The following is a 23,215-nucleotide window of genomic DNA, read 5'->3' as shown; positions in this document are numbered from 1 at the left end:
TATGAATGAATGGGGCTAGGCTAAATGCTAACACATTGACGAGGCGCTGTACAAAGATTAAAAGTGAACGCAGTGAAAAAAGATAGGTATGTAATAATTCATCCAAGTTGAGGTAAGAACATAGTAAAATATTAAAAAACTTTGGTGTTTTCCTTTAAGGCTACACAATTAATCCAGATACATTTTAAAAAGTTACTCACCCACATTTAAACACCACTGAAATGCTTGGTGTTGGCCTGTGTCATTTGCAACAGTTTACAATTTGCTGTATTTATTTAGGCGTATTTAGCTAAGCTATCATAAAGAAGCATAATTCAACGACTTGATTGTTTTGGATTGAACATGACTGTGTCACGTGAAAACCTGTCCTGTTTTACCAGTCCAATTATAACAATGCAAAATTCTTTTAAAATGTATCCAATACTTGCAATACAATGCATTTTAGAAAAGCTCAAAACATGGAGAAAAGATTAGTCACACAGAACTTGAATGCTATCTAAAGTTTCTCCGAATGAAACTTCATAGACTTATGTAACTTCATCACGACAAAAAGCTCTTTTTAGACACTAAATTCAGTGAAGCACACAAATGCCCACCTACACACATACACAACACAGTTTAGAGACATACTGAGAAATCCTTCTTTTCCCATTCATTGCTGTACAGTATGTGAGGTAACATCATAGCCACAGGTAAAGGAGTTTCCATATAGTAACCACTGAAACTGGATAACTTCTCCTGTGTATTGAAGACAGGAAGGTCAGGACACACAATCAGCGAACTGCCTCTGAGAACAATCCTCCTGCACTGCCTATCACAACTCTTACAAAGCAGGCCTGTGAAACCCAGTCTTTCTTGCTGAAACACACAGGGGCGATAGCTATCAATGCGGTTCAATATTTCAGTGGGTCGGGTGCGAACAGGGCATTGAGAGAATAACAAATGTCCTCCAAACCAGTCAGGTAAGGCATGGCTAGCCTAAGACCATAACACTCTATAAATATTTCTGTAGCCAAAAACTGCATTTGTTTGATAGTGACTGAATCATTTGCCAAAAGTAATGTCCTAATGGGTATGCTGATAATAGCTGCTGATGTGCTGTCCATGTTCAAAATACATGGCAGCACATCAAGCTATTGTATCCATGACAGCCACACTCATATTAAGTAGCACGTGAGAAAATCAGAGCAAATGCAGAGCAGTCAACTGACACATCATATAAACCAGAAGAGTTGAGAAAGCAAGTCAAAATAAAAGCTATCAAGAAACATTAAATCGAATCTTAATGGTAATCTCACAGATAAGTTTCATGCACGCTGCGGTGATCATCACTGTTTCCATGACGTCTGGAAACAGGTGACAAACTGACCGTACCTGACTCACAATGTCGTGACCGTAGCTGCTAGCTGGTAACGTACTTACGTAGTTTACAAAGCAGTCCACTGTAAGAAGAGCCAGCGGTACTATGACAACAGCTAGAGCAGGACTGATGAATGAACATTCAAGCATGAAATGAGAAGGAAAATGTAGAGAGAGAGAGAGAAAGAAAGAGAAAATGACATGGAGAACAAGGAAATCAGAATGGTATGTTTAAAATAAGATTCAGGTAATAAATGTGATTTAGTCTTAATGCCAATAAAGGAAACCTTTCATTCTCTTTTGAAGCAAATTTGATAAACCCATCATGCAGGATCAGCAAGTGTTCAGATTAACACAAAATGTGTAAAAGTGAAATCACCCCTGCACTAGTTTATATTATCAACACCGCACTTTACAGTAAAATTGTGGTAAATTGCATTTTATTGTTGTAACAGATCACTGCATCTTTATATTATATTATGTTATGCATTGCATAGTAATGAAAAAAATATATAATTTTGTTCAAATGGTTGGGTGGTTGCAAATACTGCATCACTTGCTTAAAAACAGATGATCAATCTGTAGGGGAAAAGAGAACATACTTGTCTTTTCTGCTGCCTTTGATTTATGCATTGCATCTTTAGTCAGATCGCTGTGTCTGGAGTGAGTCAGTGCGTTAGTCATCACCCTAGAGATTTTTTTTGGGGTAAATCGTCATTTTGTCTGTATTTCAGACATGCACTTTTATCACAGTCAAACTGGAAACAGCATGTCATCATCTTTATAAAGGGATGGACATTTGTGTATTTGCACGAGTGAGAAAATGAAATTGTCTGTAGGGTTGGGTAATACCACGTGCATTCTTTTTCACCCATTGCCAACCTAACAAAATGGCAAAGGTGATGATATTATCACAGCAAGCAGTTTAAAATCTTTGTTTTGGCACAATAGATGATTGACGGGTGAGTAGGCAGTCCATTGATATATTGTCAGACAGATTAGTATTATTTGCACTATAAATGCATCATGGTCACGTGTTATTTTTCTGCCACCGATGTCAATTAAATCTTAAAATATATTGAACCACGTTACACTTGTAACAAGCAGTACACTTGTGTGTCGTGTCCAGAGTTGGGGAAAGTTACTTTTAGAAGTAATGCCTTATACTTAATTCATTAGTAATTGCGTTACTTAGTTACTTTTCATGGAAAGTAATGCTTACATTAATTTTGCATTACTTTTTCTTACATTGCAGGTTATGCATTCAGAAATTGCATATTTCCATCGCAAAAATGTCAATCTCTGGTCTGCCATCTCCATTTCTGACTGAAACTGTTCACGCACAAAGTGTGTAATTCTATGTTAATAACATTCAGGTTAACGCAATACATTGTTTTTTTTTTAATTAATTAAAGGAGCAGTATGTAAAAAATGTATATCAATTAATCATAAAATGGCCCTGATATGTCACTAGACATTAAGAAATAATTTTCATTTCAAATACTTATATCACTGACAACAGTGGTCCGGCCAGGATATTGTCATTTAAAAAGTGGAGTTGTAGCCCTCAACTGATGTTTATGTTGTCATGTTGTGTATTGGCCACCAGTTGTGTGATTGCAATATAAGTTTTGGCCACAATCCTACATACTGTTCCTTTAAACTGAAAAGGAACTCGCATTATAAAAAGTAACTTAAATGTTAATGTGTGCATTTATAAAGTATTAAGTTACTTTACTCGTTACTTCAGAAAAGTTATATTATTACGTAATGCACATTACTTGTAATGCGTTACCCCCAACACTGATCGTGTCTCAGATGGAATAAATGTTTTTTTTTCAGTTGCCCAAAAGAAGAAACAAGGGGAAACACTGTTTAAATAATTTGCATGTTTGCAAAAATACTACCAAGTTTATATTAATTTATCTTTAATCGTCCAATATGATATTGTGTGGTTTGTGTGTTCAGATCGTATGTGTGTGTGTGTGGTTTAGTATGATAATGTGACATCATCAGCAGGATAAAAGCCAGATCAAACCCAAGAGGTCACAGAATGCACTGGGAAGCAGTGACCTTTTCACGTGTGGATGTGTGTGATCCTGACATTTCCCTATGATGCCTATGAGAATGATGCAGTAAACACACACACACACACACACACACACACACAAACAAACACACACACACACACACACACACACACACACACACACACACACACACAGAATCAGCTCTAAGGGTTCTCACATACCGCATACATGGAATATTGTAATGTGACATTGTTATTGGAGAGGCGTGATAAATCCCAAAGCCAGAGAGACAGGTGAGTCATCTTACAGACCCGAGGGACCGAAACATTATACAAAATACTAAACACACAAACAAGACGTCCATAAAAGTGCAAGCTTTGAGGACAAATATGCAAGTTTTACGAATTTATTCTTTAAGCAAAAGTTAATTCTCTCTTCTGACCGACTTCTCAGTATTTATTTTTTCTGACACACACCTTACATATCCTTTTCTTCTTCTTTCACTCTCCTTTCTGTTTCTTTTCTCTGTGGTTTACTGGTTATTTCGGTCACAAGCCAAAATGAGATGCTTTAGGCAGCAACCCCAGAAGCAGCCGGCAATAAGAGGGATATTTATATCAATCCATGGGGTCAGTTTGTCTGCCTGTCTGAATGAGAGCGAAAGACCGAATGATAGAGAGAAGGGTGTGTCCACTCTCAACTCCCACAGTTCTGTTCGGTGGCATTGCTAACATGCGCTCTTCTGAGGGTGGAGAGCAGAGCAGACGGCCGCACGGTTCTGATGTGGTGATGGTGGTGGGGGTAATGGCATATGACTGGGGGGCTGTTACGTGATGGGAGAATGTTGTAAGGGGGCTGAAACCCCCCACTGAAGCTGACCGAGAATCACTCTGTCATTTTCCTGAGTGATTCACAAACCATTCTGTCCACCAAACCATAAGAATAATCCTTAATATAATTAGGCCAACGCTCCATCTTTAATTATTGTGTGTGAAGCATTGTGTTCCATTCCTCTTTTAGTCTCTTGGTGTTTTTTTCCATTTATTTGTCTGGTTTCTAGTAACTTGGGTTAGTGATTTTATTGGACACCAAAACTTACAGTAAGGTAATATGCCATGTGCTGGACTTTCCTAAAATGAGGCAGATGGAGATCTACTGCGCAAATTCTCTCAGTAGTATCTCAGACACAAATAACATAAATAATACGGCTGAGTGTAATGTTTGGACCCCGCACAAATCAATTAATCTGGGTACACTGTGATTGTTTGCAATAAGATTAAGTACCACAGTGAGTCATTCTGAATTTCCGAAAAAACGCTGTGGTTTGCTGTGGATCAAATGTTTAAAATTATACCTCTTAATCCTGCACACCAACTGGACCACAAAATAACATCCAGCATGTATCAATGCTATTTACCCACCCAGGATGGTCTGATTATTTGTGTAATGGCGCGAGGTGCCGTCAGCAAAGACTAAAACTCATCCATTATCCTAAATATAGTCATCTGCGAGCGGTGTGGGGTCTGGAGATGTTTAGTTAGTAAGTCTGGTCTTGTCTGATCTGGTTTCTTCATCAGTGTGCTGCAAACTAACGTAGCTAAATTCACCAGCAACATTTAGGAACTAAGGGAAAAATGACTCATAATAAAGCTATTAGCTCTATTTACACACACATACCACACAAAGATGTACCTGACCATATGAATCAGATTTTTCCTATTCATCAGAAGACAGTATGCTTTTGTGTGTGTGAGGATTTGACCTACATTGTGAGGACAAAATGGCTTAATAATAAACATACTTGTTTAACGGTACAGGAAAAAACATTAGTTCCGTATAGAAACCATTTAGTAAATGTAAAGTTCACGTCGTGATAACAGAACAGTGGCTTTAAATATGACATCATATATAATGCGAAAAATAGCATTGTTATGATTTGCTGAACTAAGGAGGATAAAAACATACATTTTTTCTTTTTTTATGTTGTCTGATAAGAGTCTTGTGGTTGGTTTTAAAGTAAAATGTTTTAATGTTATCAATTTATTACCACGCATTTGACAGATGATGAGGATATAGACAGCTAATATACAGTTGTATATACGGGCTAATGTACTTTTATATAATTTCAGTTCTCGCTCAGATGAATTTAAAGTTTTATTGTTTAAAGCAGTGGTTCCCAAACTTTTTCAGCGTGCGGCTCCCCTTATGTACGGTGCATTCCTTCGCAGCCCCCCAAAGAAATTTTTGACAAAAAACTGTTCTAATACTAAACATTTTAATAAAAAAACATGAAATTATACAAAAAATTAGTGCTTTTGGTTACACAGAATTCATGATAAATTAATGTATTTCATAAAATGTCATAAAACTGGGCCCCCCCTGACACCATCTAGTGGCCCCCCTGGGGGCCCTGGCCCCCAGTTTGAAAACCACTGGTTTAAAGCATATTGCACACCACTTTATACTGCACGCCTATGGATAATTTATAGTACTACAAGCTTACAAAGGTTCCAAGTAGCCTGCAATGAGAATCTTGCTGCAAAAACCATAGTGCAAGTGAAATGTTTGTGGGCTTAAGAGTAAATACTTTTCAACCTGTATTATGCAATTACATGTATAAATTCATCTCAATGTGTCCAAAAATGTGATTATTGAGGGCCTAACTAATATAACGGCCAGTACCATACGTTATAAATCCATATGGAGACATTGGTATCATTGCATTTGTCCAATACATTAAAACTTTGGGCTTTTTATCCTATTTTCTTACATATTTATTCAAAAGTTTTTCTTTGTCTTTCTTTTGTATTGTTATGATGGTAATGTATTGTCTGTTCTTATTTTTAATATTGGACTTAATAGTCTGTAATTGAGCATATAGCTTTCAAATGGCTTTGATTGATTGATAGTACAGTGTTTGTGTGTATATGTTAGAGTGGAACAAAATTTACTTGTATTCCTATCTTTGTGGGGACAATTGGTCCCCCCCAACGTGATAATTATCAGGCCCACACATACACACACCTAGGCAAGCAGGTACAAGCATCCAGGAAGATCAAAGAAGTGCACATGGAACACACACACATATGATGTCTAGTCTAAACGGGAACATACAATAGGTTTCTGGTTTTTATATACAGCTAATTACAGTTACCATATGAACCATAACCAACAGAAATATTGTGTTTTTGCAAATAAATCTTCCCTATTTAGTTTATTTTTAATTTGATTCACTTGTAGGGACAAAGGATTGTTAAGTCACACAAAATTGTAAAAAAAAATTGAATATGATATGGCAAACATATGGAGAGAGTGATAAATAGAAGATGGGTGTAAATAAACATGAAATGCACAGGGGAGGGATGCACATATAGATAAAATAGCAAAAGCAGAATGTATTCCAGCAGAAATCCACACAAACAACATTTTGCATGTGAAGAAAATGAATGATTTCATATTGTGAGAGGTGTGTTTTTGTCTGACTGTTTCTCAAAAACCACTTCACAGCAGCCTTTACATTTAAGTCTCAAACAGAGAGCTCTTGAGTTTGTTTTACATTCATTAAGTCTGTTTCGAACATCAGGAATGAAATATGAGTAATTTAATTGCGAATTCACACAATTGCACTGGAAAATCTCTGGAGAATTGCTTGCATCACTCATTGGTAAAAACATGTCCTGCTTGAGAAGAAATTACATTAGTTCAAACCAATCAAAATACGTCTGTTTAAAAGTTCTGTGGCAGACTAATTTCTGCACTGGCATTAAATGTAGAGTTTATGTAAAACAGTTTCCCTTTTCAGCTGTTTGACACAATAATTTTCAGGTTAGCAGAGCTCATAATCCTTCATTCTTGTTTTTCTTTTTCTTTCCCCAACTGTTATGGTTTTATTGCTTGTCAAGTAATGATGATAAATACACTACCAAACAGACTTCAACTAAAAGGAAAATGGGCATGTGAAAAAGGGACACAAAGAAGCAGGCTGGCAGACAGTGATTACTGGGTATATCAATAGACAGAAACATACAGTATGCATAAAAGGCCCTGTGGGTTGAGAGAATAAACCTCACAAGAACCATCTCTTTTCCTAATTCGGTCTCTTTTTGAGTGTATGTGTGTGCGCGTGTGTGGAGGGTCAGGCGGTTTAGGTCAGTGCGGGTGCGTGTGTGGAGTTCAGAGTGAAGGATGTGGTCATGATGATGGGAGGTTTACATAGTGATGCTGTGGTTTAACTATTGTACAGTATAGTAGCTTGGGCATAGATGTCAGATCACAGCATTCTCACTAGCCGAACTCAGTTTTGGTCACTGTCTGCCACTCAGACCAAACCACACATCGAAATCTTTCTCACTGTTTGTGCCTTTGCAGCATGAGACAGATGTACCTGTCTGAGGAAAGTATGTACGATAGAGAACAAAAACGTTATTGCCACACAGCTGCTGGCAACAGAATGGAAATTGCATAAATAAAAATTTGCATGCAGCATGCTATTTAATATCCAATACTGTGCAATATAATGTAATTGAACCGGTGTTCAGTACAGACAGATCAGAGATAGAAAAATCCTGACAGTTATTGGAAAAATGCAGTTCTTTAATTAAACACGTTCTCAGTTTAACCAATCATGTGCCGAGTCAATTGGATCAGCGATAATTTTAGCATCTCTGGAAACGCATTGGATGTTAAACAATTCTGCTTTACTGATGATGATGTCATGCCGTTTTTGCCTATAGTTAAAAGTGTCTATTTTTGTATAACGCTTAACATTGGATGCTATCCGATTGCTTTTCACAATGGCTTATTTGTAAACAAGATGCTAAGTACCTGTTTACATGCTCTTTGATTAACAGAGAAAGTCTCCTTTGATCTTTAGTCTACATAAACATATGTTGACAAAGAGGATGTCTTAATCTCTTGAAGCATAGGATTCCTGATAAATAGGGTCTTGATTAGTTCATTCATATTAGATTAGACACGTCCAATTCCATATTTTAATCTATGATTTTTATAAGGATCACAGACGTAACAGCCAATCACCATCAGCTAAAGAGAAAGCAGCTCAGTGAGGTCCAATGACACAAGAGCTGAGGGGCATGAGTCATTTAGTGATAGCTGATCTCTCGCTGTGTCTAAAAAAGAAAGTTAGAAGCTACACTGAAAATGATGCTGTGCAACTGATGCTATGATTAAAAGCTAAAGTTTAGCAAGAATAGTGTTTTCTCACTCAGATGTTTGTCAGATAACATGATTTATGTCCTATATTGTAAGCCACTTATGTCTGACAAAATACTTTATGTCAATATATTGAATCAGTGATGTTATGTCACAGTGTCACGCATCTGTGTATGAATCCCAGAATAGCACAAAACTACTTTCACTTACCTTACTCCAGTGATTTTGTGGATTATATAGGCTAATGCCTATGCTAGATAGCCAATCTAAACTTATTATTCTTTCAGACCAAGTGTTCTAGAAAAAGCAAAAGAAGAACATCAGAGAGGAGCTTTGTAATAAGCACCAGAATGATCATTTAGTAAAATCGCTGTATATTCAAATACCACATTGTTTGATTTGACGCAGATGTCATTATTCTGCTCTCCGTTTGATCACATTAATTAAATGGATGTTAAATGTTGAGGTTTGTACTTCTTATTCCTCCATGCAGATGGATAATTCAAAGCGTACTGCGATGACTCAGTGGTGCTGATGACAGAGATCGTGGACCAGTTTAGGAGGCAAAGGCCTGGAAAAGAAAACGGTGCTGAGCTCGCAGGATCCTTCACTTGCAAACACAACATTATGTCTCCCCCTACCGTTCATTTACTGTTACTGACTTACATATGCTATATAAAAACTGTTGTCCTGTTTAAATATTTTTTTGACTTAACTAAACTTACTAAAGAGAAGGATCAATTTAAAAAGAAGTAACTGTGTGTACATGATGTGTCTATTTACTCATTTAGGCCACGAGTGCATACAGCAAATGAAGAGAAAAAACGTGTATATTAAAGATATTCCAAGATTATTAAAAGAAAAGAGGATAGCAAATATTTAGGTGAAATAAATGTATTGCATTTTACAGTCATTATTCCTGTACGTGGAGCACAAAATAGAGTGGTATAGTCAACAACAGGGTGTTTTTTAAAGGGGGCATATCATGGAAATCAGACTTTTTCCATGTTTAAGTGCTATAATTTGGCCCAGTGCTTCTATCAACCAATATTTTTATCAAATTGTACATACAGTGTAATGCACTGCATTGTTATTTGACTTGAGTAAATGTGTACAACAGAACTCTGCTCGTGTATAAGCAGATTATGTCTAAGATTTTAAACGAAAACATAACAAGTTGAAACTGTAAAATATGTGTGAAAAAAACATAAGATGTGTGTATTCTTACGTACGCGTATAGCATAAATCGTCTCTGTTGTCTTTGTAATATCTCTGCCCCACGCTGGGTGCACAGAGTAACTTCACTCAACATGAGTTTCACTGAGTTTACATCCGGGGCTTTTCCCTAGGCAATGGAGGACGCACTACAACCGTTCCTTAGGCAAAGTGAAATAAATTCGCCGCACCGTTACACAAACTAGTTCTCTTGTTCTAAGTGTTCTTACTCCTTCAGCAGTACTTGTTTCAACGCGGTTTTCAGCAATACTGAATTAATTTCCAAAGTGACAAATAATCTTTTGTGTTGTATGAGTTATTTGGTGTGTTTTACGGCACGGTTTTGCTGTCCCATTATCTCTCTTCTGCGCGCATTGATATGCCGAGCGCACAAACTGGGGGTGAATGGAATGGAAGAAGAGTTCTTGTTTTGTATGTCAGTTTCTGTCTTTTTATATATATTTCGATAAAAATCAACCGAACAACGCGAAGATTCCCGCTAATACCCCATTAAAAAACTTTAGGGCGGTAAAAGGAGTAATTTCATCCGCGGGATAGGATTTTGGTGGTGAAATGCCCGGCTGTTTGTAGATATATATTTAAATAATTGGTGAGTGTGTGTGTAAGTGTATGAAGATCGGTGTTTGACTGCTGGAAGAGTGTGTACAAGGGTAAGTGCACCTCGTTTTTTGTTTAAATCTTGATCATGGGAACTTTTAGGGACGGTGTCTTTCAACTCTTTTGCCTTTCTTTATTCGATTGTGTTAGTAGTGATTTGAGTGCATGTGAAAGCGCGGAGGCAGTGCAGGGGGGTTTTGTTCGTTTCTCTTTATTCTAGGAGTTGCGAGAGAGAGAGAGTACAGCTGCAGCAAAAGATACGTTATAACTTACACAATAAACCGCCGATTAACACCAAAACACTTTACAAACGCCACTTAATAAATATAACGGCGCTAATATGGATAAAAATACGGACTCCAGCGCGTGCCGTAGTTTTCACACCATGCCGTGAAACAGTAATGGGATGCCATTATAAAAGCACTTTGCGCCTACATGGACATTCAAACAGGAAAGCGAGACATTTTAAGCGTTAAACCGAATAAAGTGTGTGTCTGTACACCTGCTGTCTTCAGCTCGAACAGCCCTCGATGTTGAGCTACTATTATTGTTAAGAACCGCTAGGGCGACAAGACGTGTGATCATGAAAGATTTTTTCCCCCAGTTCGTTTCCTCGGCACCACGCCTTGACATGTAACATATTCGCACAAACGCGAGAGTGCTGAAATGAAATATGCTGATATCTGTTCTCCTATAACGTTAAGGAAAGTTATAGGCCCCGTGCAGTGTGAGTTTAATGTGTAATTGTGTGAGTATATAAAGTGATGGTGCTGTTTCCGGTGTGGATGCGCTGGAACGTTAATGATGATGATGATGATGACCTTTCTCAAGCTTTCAGATGGCGCTCGGTCCGCTTTACCGACCGGACCGTCTCGAGCTCCTTTCTTACTCTCTTAATGTTATCAGTCTTTTACAAGATTGTCAATGACGGATGTGTGCATGTTTTACCACAAGTAGTACTGCATTTGCTCATTAGTTCTAGTGCTGAATAGCGGTAAAACATTGGCATCAAAATCACACCCTGTTTTTAATCGTCTTTGAGCATGAATTTGATGCACGTGAAGTTACTAAAGCATACAGGTTGTTAAAACGTCATATTTTTATTGTTTACAGTTTGTTATGTTTCACGCATGTCTGGTTGTTCTTCCATTTTCAACAATGTTGACTGTACAGCCATTTTTTCAACCTGTTTTTTTTTACTATGGGTCAGCCAGTTCGTTGTGCTTTAGGGGTGTGCATACATACGCTCAAAACATTAAATGTTTGTTCACAGATGTGTATTTAGATTAATAAATGCATTTAATGTTTGTAAGCAATACTCAAATATGTGAAATTTTAAAGAAAGCCTATGCAACTGCTAACTGTAACTACACATAAACACACACACACACACACAGATATATATATATATATATATATATATATATATATATATATATATATATATATATATATATATATATATATATATATATATATATATATATATATTTTTTTTTTTTTTAAGTATTAGATTAATTATTTCAGAGTAAATGCTAAAGTTAAAACCTGGTGATTAATAATTGACTGTTTAACATGAAGATATTATTGGCCTATACTATGCTGTTCTAAGTATTGATGTATAGATACTGATTGATGAGTATTTTACAATGACTCCAAATAATGGATTTTTTCAGAAGAACCTTGTTCTTCAAATCCTGTCAATCATATAGACATACAAAAGGCAGTTCAGCTCACTTCTCTGATCATTTTTTCTCTTCCACTTTGTCTTTAATAGTTCAACAATATTATTAAATTAGTAATTTACTTAAAAACGATTGTATTATATTGTTGTTAGTATTACAGTGGTTAAAACACATCTCATCCTTAAACCCTTTCTTTTGCGAATAACAACCCAAGAATGTTTATTTCACAGTAAATGATTACAATAGCTTATAAAATGCAACAAAACATATGCTGTGCCTGTTTGTACTGTGTCTGTAAATTATATGTTAATGAAGCTAGTCATGAATGTGAAGGAAATTGCCTTGTGAAATATCGTCAAATATAAATTAAATTTCAGTGCGGGCATATGTCAGACACAGAGTGACTCTACACATCATGTTCTAATGTGTAGTTTTGAATATCTCATATACTGTGGCCTGTTTACAAAGCCAACAGGTGAGGGTACAGTTTGGCAGTGTGATCAAACAGGTGTAATATGTGTTTTTGATCACTTTGGCTGTCTGCCTTACTGAATATAAAAGTCCCAAAAAATAAAATAAAATTTTCATGAGATCAGTTTAATTGTTAAATGCTGCCCTAAATTGAATTGAAGATGATCATAAATGTCTTCATAGAGATTGTTGTATTCTGCATTACTGTCCTGAGGCAGATGCATGAATGACTGGTACAGTTAGTGAATGCCACTCTGAAGATGAGTGAGAACCTCTTAGTGTGTGGAGTGCCCATCTGGTAGTCTCTGCATTCATGCCGATGAGAACAGAGCGATGATCTGTATAAGAAACAGAGACGGATTCTGTGAGACACTTACAAAAATAAATAAATGAGCAGCTCAAACAAAACTGATTGTAAAGTGAGTAAATTTTCAATATCGTTAAGTCCTAAATATGCAGTTCAAGCACACTGTTTGCTACTTACGTGCCTGCTGTTTAGGGAACTTGCAGTGATTTAGCAAATAAAGTATTTTATGGTGTCCTGTGTGCAGCGTAAATCTTTACCTACAAAGCTAATGCGTTCCTCATTACGTTATGTCTTATTTTAATATGATTTAGATGTGTTTTTAGAGCATAACTGTGTGTAAAGATGCGTAAGAAGATGTGTGCTCTTTACCATCTTCTCTTGTCTATTTCAGCTCCACCCCCCCACCTCTGCCAGTTGGATGGTGTTCAAGACGGCAGACGCTGGGAAGGTATAGAACACACCAATTGTTATAATGGGGGTGCACACATTCTGACACAACTGTGATGGTCAGCTTTTATAGGCTTTCGTTGGCAAGTTGATGAATTTAAATGTTTTAATGGACTACATACTGGAATTGTTAATATTAGCAGTCTAGTAACAGATATACGAAGGTTTAGATGATATTTTATAGATTGTATAGAAGACTCTTAAAGGCTGGATGAGATTGAAACGCATACATCAGCATCATTTCCCCTCAAAGAAATATGACAGAGGGAGAACAAGATTGTGTCTGTGTGTGTATGTGCAAACACAGAGAAAGAGTGCTGTTCAGTATGATCTGTATTGTTCAGGCAGAATTTGATGAGAGTAGTTCTGATTGAATCAGTACACTGAAATATATTCAACTCACACTGAGCAGATTTACACACACTGGCACACCCACACTAACAAATCTCTCACACACATTGTGAGATTTCGAAAATCTCGCTTTTTTATATCTGTAATAACACTGTTACAAACCAGTCCATCAGTAAATAATGAAAAAGCATCCTCTTGTTTTTTTAGGCAGCCGTATTGGGTTTGGGAAAGAAAGGATCGATAATGGAGCTGCAAAATTTACAGGAAGCACTTAAAGTGGAAATCCAGATCCATCAGGTACCCCCCTCCCCCAACACACACTGGTCTCGCCATGTAGTGTAATTGTTGTAGATGCAGTTCCCCTTATGTTCCTCTAGAGGTCAGTACATGTTTCCCACTGCTCTCCTGTAAATCCTAAAACTTTCTCTCTCTCTCTGCAGAAACTCGTAACCCAGATGAAGCAAGATCCACAGGTGTGTCTGCCTCACTGAACATTTATTTGAACTGTTTGATAGATACCCTCTCATTTACTCTGCTCTGTGGCCGCTGGAATAGTGTATCAGGGAGGAGTGTGTGTGTGTTTCTTGTACAGAATGCTGATTTGAAGCTGCAGCTCCGTGACCTGCAGGCCAAGATCACAGCTCTGAGTGAGCGGCAGGTGAGAGCTGCCCTCTGAGAAAACACCTGCTGCTGTATCAGTGTTCTCATGGAGCATATGTGTGTGTGTGTATGTGTGAGCTTGCTGAGTTTAAGTTAGTCGGGCAGGGATAAAAGTACTTAGAGGTCTGAATGCTCTGAACTTAAGGTGATGTTAGGTTACAAAAGTGTAACAAAGCATTGCTTTGTGTTGTGTTGTGCTGAATATTCATTTTTTGTAGTTCCATTACAATATGGTGATTTGTGTGTTGTGGATTTGTGTTGACAAACTAAGTATTTGACAGCACTGTATTTAAAGGGTTAGTTTACCCAAGAATGAACATCCTTATGTCGTTCCACACCCCTAAGACCTTTGTTCATCTTCAAAACACACATGAAGATATTTTTGATGAAATCCAAGAGCTTTCTGAGCCCTGTAGACAGCAACTCAACTCACAACTTTCAAGGCCCAGAAAGGCAGTAAAGACATTGTTAAAATAGTCTGTGTGACTACAGTGGTTCAGTCTTAATTTCATAAAGTGACCAAGAATACTTTTTGTGCTCATAAAATGTATTCACGAAAACAGCGAGTTGCGTTGCTGTCTATGGGGGCTTAGAAAGTTCCTGGATTTCATCAAAATATCTTTTACGTTCCTAATATGAATGAAGGTTTTATGGGTATGGAATCACATGAGGGTGAGTAATTAAAGGATTAGTCCATTTTTCAGATAATTTACTCATCATCATATCATCCAAAATGTTGATGTCTTTCTTTGTTCAGTCGAGAAGATATTATGTTTTTTGAGGAAAACATTCCAGGATTTTTTTACTTTAATGGACCCCAACATTCAACAGTTTAAATGTAGTTTAAAATTGCAGTTTCAAAGGACTCTAAACGATTTCAAATGATGCATAAGGGTCTTATCTAGTGAAACGATTGTCATTTTTGTCAAGAAAAAAAAGCACTTTTAAACTACAACTTCTTGTCTTTTTCCGGTCGTGTGATGCGCTAGCGCGATCTCACATAGTACGTGATCACCGGAGAAAGAGGACAGTTCTGACGTTGTTGTATGTCGAATGATACTAATTAATGTCTTTGTGTCAGTTTATTGTTTAAAATGTTCCGCAAATGTGCATTTCATATCTAACACGTGACCTTTTGACGTCATTACACAATTACGTAAGGTCGCGCTGGCGCGTCACACAGCCAGAGGAAGAAGAGAAGTTGTGCATATTTTTTTTTCTTGTCAAACATAAAAATTGTTTCGCTAGATAAGACCCTTATGCATCATTTGAAATCGTTTAGACATTCCAGGATTTTTTTTCATATAGTGGACTTCAGTTAAACACAACGGTTTTAAAGTTCAAATTGCAGTTTCAAAGGGCTCTAAACAATTCCAAACATAACCACAAGTTCTTGTCTTGCACTTGCCCTAGGATGTGCGTCTGCGACCTTACGTATTTTGTAATTACATCGAAAGGTCACGCATGATATATGCAAAACACACACGTACTGACCATTTTAAACAATAAACTGCAACTATTTAATGTCAGATTCACAGTTTTACATTTTTTTTTTGGTGTGTAAGTGTGTATTAGTACATGTTAACGCTATGCAAAAGGTACATACCCCAAAGTAAACGATGACGCGAGTTATCATTTCCAACGTAAATCTCTTTTATTGGATTACAACAAACAAACAAATTGTAAGCAACAGTTTACTTCCTGGGCCTGTTGATGTGGACAAGACCGACATTATCATAATTCCTTGATTCACATAGCCTGTAAGTTAACTCCTGTCAGCATTGCATTGTGAGCAAATCTTTCAAACATGGTAAGGAAGGAGTGGCACATTTCCGGCTGACGTTAGAGGTATTCAGGCCAATCCCAACGCACAGATTAGCTGGCCAGTCAGGGACACAGCACTTTTCAGATCAATGAGCTTTGTACAAAATCAGAGCATTTGAGGAAAGCAGTATATTTGAAGGTACATAAACTACGCAAACACATTGTATTATAGACGGTTTCAGCAGTAACAACCGAAACAAGCGTCTTTTCGTGGAAAACACGTAGCGTCCGGTAAACTCCGCTAAGAATAAATAACAGCAAAGTCCTTTTAAAGATGTTTATTTATATCACAAGCAAAATAAACAACACGTAGATTATCTAGGAAACCAAAACATTTGTTATTTTCAACGAGGTATTTGTTCAAGAGTTCAGTTTAGCAACTAGTCAGACAGAAACCGGAAGTAAAGGTCCGACCAGACTCGTAATCGCGTCACAGCACGTGCGTCCGATGGAACTGTCTATACCAAATATACAGCAATGAAATAGGTGCACTTTAAATAGTGTCATGCCACATACAACAACTTCTGAACGGTCCTCCCTCTCAACACTTGTAAACAATGGATGACCTTAACACAACCTTTCGACGCGATTGCGTAATACGTAAGGTCAAGGACGCACATCACAGGCTAGTGCAAGTTGTGGTTAAAAAGTACATCATTTACATTTTTTGGTGAAAATTGTGATAATTTTGCCTCGTTTAGGATTGTGAAGAGCCCTTTGAAGCTGCATTGAAACTGTGATTTGGACTTTCAAACCATTGGGATCAATTGAAGTCCACTGTATGTTAAAAAACCTGGAATGTTTTCCTACAAAAACTTAATTTCTTTTCAACTGAAGAAAGACATAAACATCTTGGGTGACATGGGTGTGAGTAAATTATTGGGAAATTTTCTTGAAAATGGATGTGAAGTAATCCTTTAATGGCACAATTTTTATTCTTGGGTGAATTAACTCTTTAAAGACCCCATGAAATTGCATGACAACAAGGGCAGTTTTTTTCCTGGGTTGATGTTTTGTGGTTTAAAATATATACATCTGCTAAAAATAATCTGCACAAACTCTGTTTTTGTTTTCATGGGGTCTTTTAACACACACACAAATCTGTTCTCTCGCTTTTTCTTTGCCATTTGTGTAACTGATGATTAATGTGTAGGGATGATTGATTATGTGGTGTAACTCTGTGTAGTGTCCTTCACTATAGTTTACTGTACTGTACTCTTAGTGCTGTGGAGGAGATGAGATAGAGAAAAGATGTTGTTGACAGCAGGCAAAGAGGAATTTAAATTAGAATCTCAAAGCTTTTTAAAGTAACACAACAGAGCGTCTGGCATCAACGGGAGAAAAACTCAAACCTGATATCATCTCTCTTTGTGCAAAGAAAAACAAATAAGAGAAACACAAGGTCAGCATACCTTAAGGCCCCATAGTGAAAAGATGCACAGACTATGTCAAAGCTTTCACATTCAGAAATAAATTTGCAGCCTGCAGCACAATATAATAAAGTGTGCTCTCGTTTTTGCTCACACACCCCCAGAATCTGTTGAGTTGTAGTGTCCAGAGAAATTCACTCAGATCTAGTAGTGTGTATCTAACAGATGGTTGAGGAAGCCTGTTAAAGCTGTAATAAGTGAGAGGTCTGTGGGGGGGGGTGCTATTAACTGTCACTCCTGTCTTCACTAGATTCAATAGATTCAACATATCCACAACTAAACACAAATATGCTTTATAGCACATTTGTAATCTGTGAGATGGATTTTCATAGGCATATTGTGTAAACCAGGCACTTCTTAGTCTTTGCTACTATTAAAGACTTATTCTTCGCTTTTTTCCCTATCTTCTCCATATATTTATTTATTATTGAATCATGTTACTTTGTGTGTATGTACTCATTTAGTCAATAATGTCAATAATTTAGATGCATATTCTGCTTTTTAAATAGAAAATCATATTTGCACAGTTCGCGGAAATTAGCATGACAGTGTGATCAGGACCCGACGCGAACTGGAGGGTCTTGTATCACACTAAAGGGGCTTATTTCACCATAACAACTGCCTGTCTGTACATTATCCCACATATTACACTGCTATTTAGTAAGGTAAGGAACATTAAATATTCAATTGAAATATTTTATTAGCTCATTTTAAATAAATGCAGACCTTCGCGTTTATTTTCGGTTTTAAGATAAGACAAGACTTTTAAATGTCACAAGCACGCTATTTGGTTTATTATTTGTAAATTTAATATCATATATGTTATTAAAAGACATTTATGTTAAAATTTTTGTGTAAGATTCCACTATACATGTCAAATGCAGCATCTGGGTTGCCTTGTGTTATTATTTTTGAGCAGCTTGTAATATAGTTGGAATAACAAAACTGCAAATGTCACGACTGGCCAATCAGAATCAAGCATTCCAACGAGCCGTGTAATAATGGTAAATAAAAATCACAGGACGTTTAGAGTTACATAATTTGTTCCTGGAAATTCACCTGTTATGTACATTTTTTCAGCTTCAATGTTAAATTTCCATTCTTCCCCATTTGCTTGAAAATGTTCATGCAAATGTTTCTGTTTCATTCCTTATTATTGTGTAGGGTGATTTACTTTTTTGTTTACTTTCTACTTCATATGCCACTAAAGCATGTCTGTATTGAAATTGTTTTTTTTTTGCACTGTTAGAAAAAACTGTCAAAATGTGTACCCCAGCTGTCACTGGGCGGTACCCTAAAAAAATGACCTAATATATCTGTAAACATTTGGTACCAAGATTTACATTTACATTAATGCTTTGGCAGAAGCCGTTATCCAAAGCAAATTACAGTGCATTACAGGGTATACAAGATTTTTTTTATCAGGTTGTGTGTTTTATGGGTTCGAACCCATGACCTTTTGCGCTGCTAACACAGTGCTCTACCACTGAGCTACACAAGATGTACCCTTTAAGTACTAACATGAACTCTTTAGGTGTAAAGCTGTACTTTTTAAAAGGGTACTGCCCCAGTGACACTTGGGGTACATATTTTTGACCATTTTTCTGGCAGTGTGCAAATTGTCTAGTGTACATTATTTGGGGAAAAGATTTGATGGTATTTTATTTGTATATTATGGGTAAAAATGTGTCATTTCTGAGCCACTATAGCATCAGTGAATAGCCCTTATTACAGGGTAGTTACTGAAGTTCATTTAGAAATAGTGAGTTTAGACAAGCAGAGCAGTTTTTGGAAAGTACTTCAAATTTTTTACTCTTAAAGGAATATTCCATTTTCTTAAAAGAAAAATCCAGATAATTTACTCACCACCATGTCATCCAAAATGTTGATGTCTGTCTTTGTTCGGTCGAGAAGAAGTTGCGTTTTTTGATGAAAACATTGCAGGATTTGTCTTGTTTTAATGGACTTTAATAGACACCAACGCTTAACACTTAACTCAACACGTAACTTTTTTTTTCAACGGAGTTTCAAGGGACTGTAGGCGATCCCAGACGGGGCATAAATGTCTTGTCTAGCGAAACGATTGTCATTTTTGACAAGAAAAATAAAAAATATGCTCTTTTAAACCACAACTTTTCGTCTAGGTGCGGTCCAGTAAATGCGTAGTGAGGTCACGTGTTACATATATAAAACGCACATTTGCGGACCGTTGTAAACAATAAACTGACACAAAGACATTAATTAGTATCAGTTGACATACAACAATGTAAGAACGGTCCTCTTTCAACACACTTGTAAACACTGGGGCGGAGTTTCGCGTTCGTCCTCTGTGACCTCTTGACGTATTGCGTGAGGTCCCGCTGGCGCATCACGACCAGATCTAGATGAGAAGTTGTGGTTTAAAAGTGCATATTTTGTATTTTTCTTGTCAAAAATGACAATCGTTTTGCTAGATAAGACCTTTATGCCTCGTTTGGGATTGTTTATAGACGGTGATCCATGTGATACACAAACTTTACTTCTGGTTTTGTTTTTTTAATGGTCTGACTAGTTGCTAAACTGAAATGCCTCGTCGAAAATAAGAAATGTTTTGTTTTCCTTGGTAATCTATGTGTTGTTTTTTTGCTTGTTATATAAATAACTACGTTTAAAGTACTTTGTTGTTATTTATTCTTAGCGAGTTTACGGAAAATTACGTGCGGCCCGCGACAGCCGCTTGTTTATGTTGTTACTGCTGAAACCGTCTATAGTCCTTTGATACTCTGTTGAAAAAAACTGTTAAGTGTTGAGTTAAGTATTTAATGTTGGGCTCTATTAAAGTCCATTAAAATGAGAAAAATCCTACAATGTTTTCCTCAAAAAACATAATTTCTTCTCGACTGAACAAAGAGGGACATCGGCATTTTGGATGACATGGTGGTGAGTAAATTATCTGGATTTTTCAAGAGAGTTGACTATTCCTTTAAGGGAAGTCTGTGTACGAATGGCCTTACTTTTTGGTTGCCCATATATAAAGCTGGAATAAAAGGGAACATTTTTTAAAAAATTGCAGTGAAAAATACACAACCAGACCTACTCTTTAATAAGCATAACTTCTTAATAACGGTTTATAAAGCAGGAATTTTCACATCATTTTTATTAGATCTTATTACTTATGTTACACATGATTTGCAACATTCCTTTCACATGAACATCAGACACAAAGTTTATATTCACAAATGTTAATATAATGCTGTTAAAGGTGTCTGTTATTTTTCCATAATCTTGTTATTTTAAATGCTTTCAAGATGTTAAAGGCAGATACTATTGGAATTTTGCCTGAGACAGAAAGAGAGAGCCTAAGAGAGTAATGTTTAGCTGTAGGAACTCCATGTTCCCACTTGCTGTCAAATGGGCCAAAATCCAGCATCACAAACTCTTATCAACAGCAGACAGAAAGAAAGGGCATGAGTGAGAGAGACTTCATTGCAGGTACGAGTGACGGAAGAGGAAAAATGAACATGCGCTTGTTCTTTTTCTCTCCCACAGAAAAAGGTAGTGGAGCAGTTAAGGAGAGATCTGCTGGTGAAACAGGACGATATGAAGCTGCAGACACAGACGCTACAAGCCGATGGGCAAACATCTACTCATCTGCTCATTACACAGACACAGACATCGCTGCCTGCTGCCAGCCTCACCACTCCACAGGTACCCACACTATTACAAAGCACACACAGGAAGCTCACATTTTTCATGTTATTGCTTGCCTTTGACAAATCGCGTTGCTGTTTTTTATCGCTGTTGTGAGTTGCTTTGGAAAAAAACTTCTTCTAAATGTCCAAATGTAAATGTTAACTTTATTGCCTGAAGTACATTTTAGGACACCTTATAAAGACCATATAAAGTTTTTGTTGAATACAACAAACACAGATCTTTACATCCGTAGAGCATTAGGTTTAGAAAAGTAAACTAACTAATAAATGAAGTTTAAAAATGTGTTGACCCTGCAGAACTCTGTGGGCCCTATGATTGCTTCAAAGACTCTACCTCTGGTGCTGAGAGCTGCCACACCCAACTCACCCATCATTATGACACCAGCACCCACTATCACAGTGGTTACAACCCTTGGCAACACTCTCCTGGCAAGCCCTCCCAGTACAGATCCTCCAAACCCCCCAGTAACCCTCCAACCGGTTATCCAATCAACCAATCAGGGAATAGAGCCACTGCGAGTCATGTCCAAAAGCACCGTTGTTGTAAGTGTTTTTGTTATCATTTTACAACAACATGTTGACTAATTTTCTTTGGCAAACTACATGTGGGGTACATGTGAGCCAACATCATGTCTTTAGACTTAAGCTATGGTCACTTACTTTTTGTAGTCACATGACTTGTCCCACAAAGTTGCAAGGTAGAGGTCATCAAACTTGGACATTTATATACACTTGAATGCATACTGTTGTACAGGAGTTTCTTTGTTCATAGGCGTATACCAGTAAGTCAACAGAAACTCGGTGTCTAGTGTGACCGTCCATATTATTTAGGAATCATGCACAGCCCATGAGCACAGGATTGTTTCTTTAAATAAAATCTATAACAGTCTTAACTCCAGTTAAGGTTAGTTACAAAATATGATAAATATGTTAAAGGTATTTGTTGTAGGAAGTATGTTGGAACAGTTAGGGGCCAATCACACCAAACGCGTTTATGGCAGTTGCCTTTTTTGAATGATATTCTATGGGCAGTAAGCGTATGTGCGCCGAACGCCTTGCGGTTTTTGCCGCCGGTCGCATCACGCATTTTTGCATAGATATGTACACTAGATGTCGCCTTGGCTACGGCAGTTCATTGGACCGAATGCTTCAAATAGAGCCGCCATCTTGAAACAGAGGAGCCCCGCATCAGCGTCATTGTAGGCAATGGTGTAACGGAAATAAAATCACCATAAATCGTCAAGATTTTTTCTTTTGGTTCGTTTCAACAGTCAGACATGTATTTAGCATTGAGTCCAGAAATTTTTTTTTGTTTTGATATTATGAAAATCTTTTTCTAACTATAATGCATAGTTCTAGTAGGGCTAACATCCAGACACAGCACAAAAGTCCAGCATTATCCATGAATTCGAAGTACAGACGGAGATAGCAGCTTTACCTAGCTACTTCCTATGACAAGACCCCTGTTCCAAGATGGCGGCGGTTTTGACGCATGCTTAGAACCCCAAGGCGACATCTAGTTTATATATGAAGAGTTTGGTTCCAAAACGCAATAAATCCATTTTGACAAATTTCGGTAAAAACATGTTTTCTATACCAAGAAAGTGACAAGATGAAAACCACTATTTTCTGTTACAAACTTTCACACAGCATCTTTAGGTTATAAATACATAAAAAATTTAAATCCATAACTTGATTTTCAAAGATTTATTATAAAAACGGATTCTTTTTTCCACAAAATGCAATAAACCCATGGCAAGTTTTTATTCAAAATGCTATAAATCTATTGAATCAATCGCCTATATAAATGTGCATTCATCTTTGCCATTTTATATTCATTTAGTTGAACAGTTGTACACACTAATTAAAAATATAAACATTAATGTCATTAATCAAAACACTTACTTTGTGATATTAAGAACAGTGTCATTGCTGTGGTTATACTTGACGTCGT

The 23,215-nt window shown here is 37.0% G+C and overlaps 1 protein-coding gene and 1 long non-coding RNA gene across 5 annotated transcripts in view; one reads left to right on the top strand and one right to left on the bottom strand.

Annotated features, from left to right (window-relative positions):
- Positions 1-6,407: 6,407 nt before the first annotated feature.
- Positions 6,408-10,137, bottom strand: LOC129445418 (uncharacterized). Its single transcript, XR_008644770.2, has 4 exons — positions 9,794-10,137; positions 9,036-9,132; positions 8,772-8,858; positions 6,408-8,518 (listed from the first exon to the last, which is right to left on the bottom strand). It is a non-coding gene; the product is annotated as an uncharacterized lncRNA (long non-coding RNA).
- A 38-nt stretch (positions 10,138-10,175) lies between these two features.
- phf21aa (PHD finger protein 21Aa) overlaps positions 10,176-23,215 on the top strand; it is a 28,384-nt gene continuing 15,344 nt past the window's right edge. For 2 of the 4 annotated variants that reach the window (XM_073859074.1, XM_073859075.1), the window contains exons 1-7: positions 10,179-10,447; positions 13,249-13,305; positions 13,863-13,952; positions 14,096-14,128; positions 14,248-14,313; positions 21,098-21,256; positions 21,559-21,804. In XM_073859074.1, coding sequence (XP_073715175.1) covers positions 13,276-13,305; positions 13,863-13,952; positions 14,096-14,128; positions 14,248-14,313; positions 21,098-21,256; positions 21,559-21,804 — 624 coding nt within the window. In that variant the 5' untranslated portion in view covers positions 10,179-10,447; positions 13,249-13,275. Of the gene's footprint in view, positions 10,448-13,248; positions 13,306-13,862; positions 13,953-14,095; positions 14,129-14,247; positions 14,314-21,097; positions 21,257-21,558; positions 21,805-23,215 lie in introns of all 4 variants that reach the window. The other 2 variants (XR_012359981.1, XM_073859076.1) reach the window with 2 other exon arrangements.

Source organism: Misgurnus anguillicaudatus, chromosome 21 (genome assembly GCF_027580225.2).
Source record: "Misgurnus anguillicaudatus chromosome 21, ASM2758022v2, whole genome shotgun sequence".
NCBI lineage: Eukaryota > Metazoa > Chordata > Actinopteri > Cypriniformes > Cobitidae > Misgurnus > Misgurnus anguillicaudatus.
Note: the sequence above shows the minus strand (reverse complement) of the source record. Positions and strands in the feature narration are given on the sequence as shown.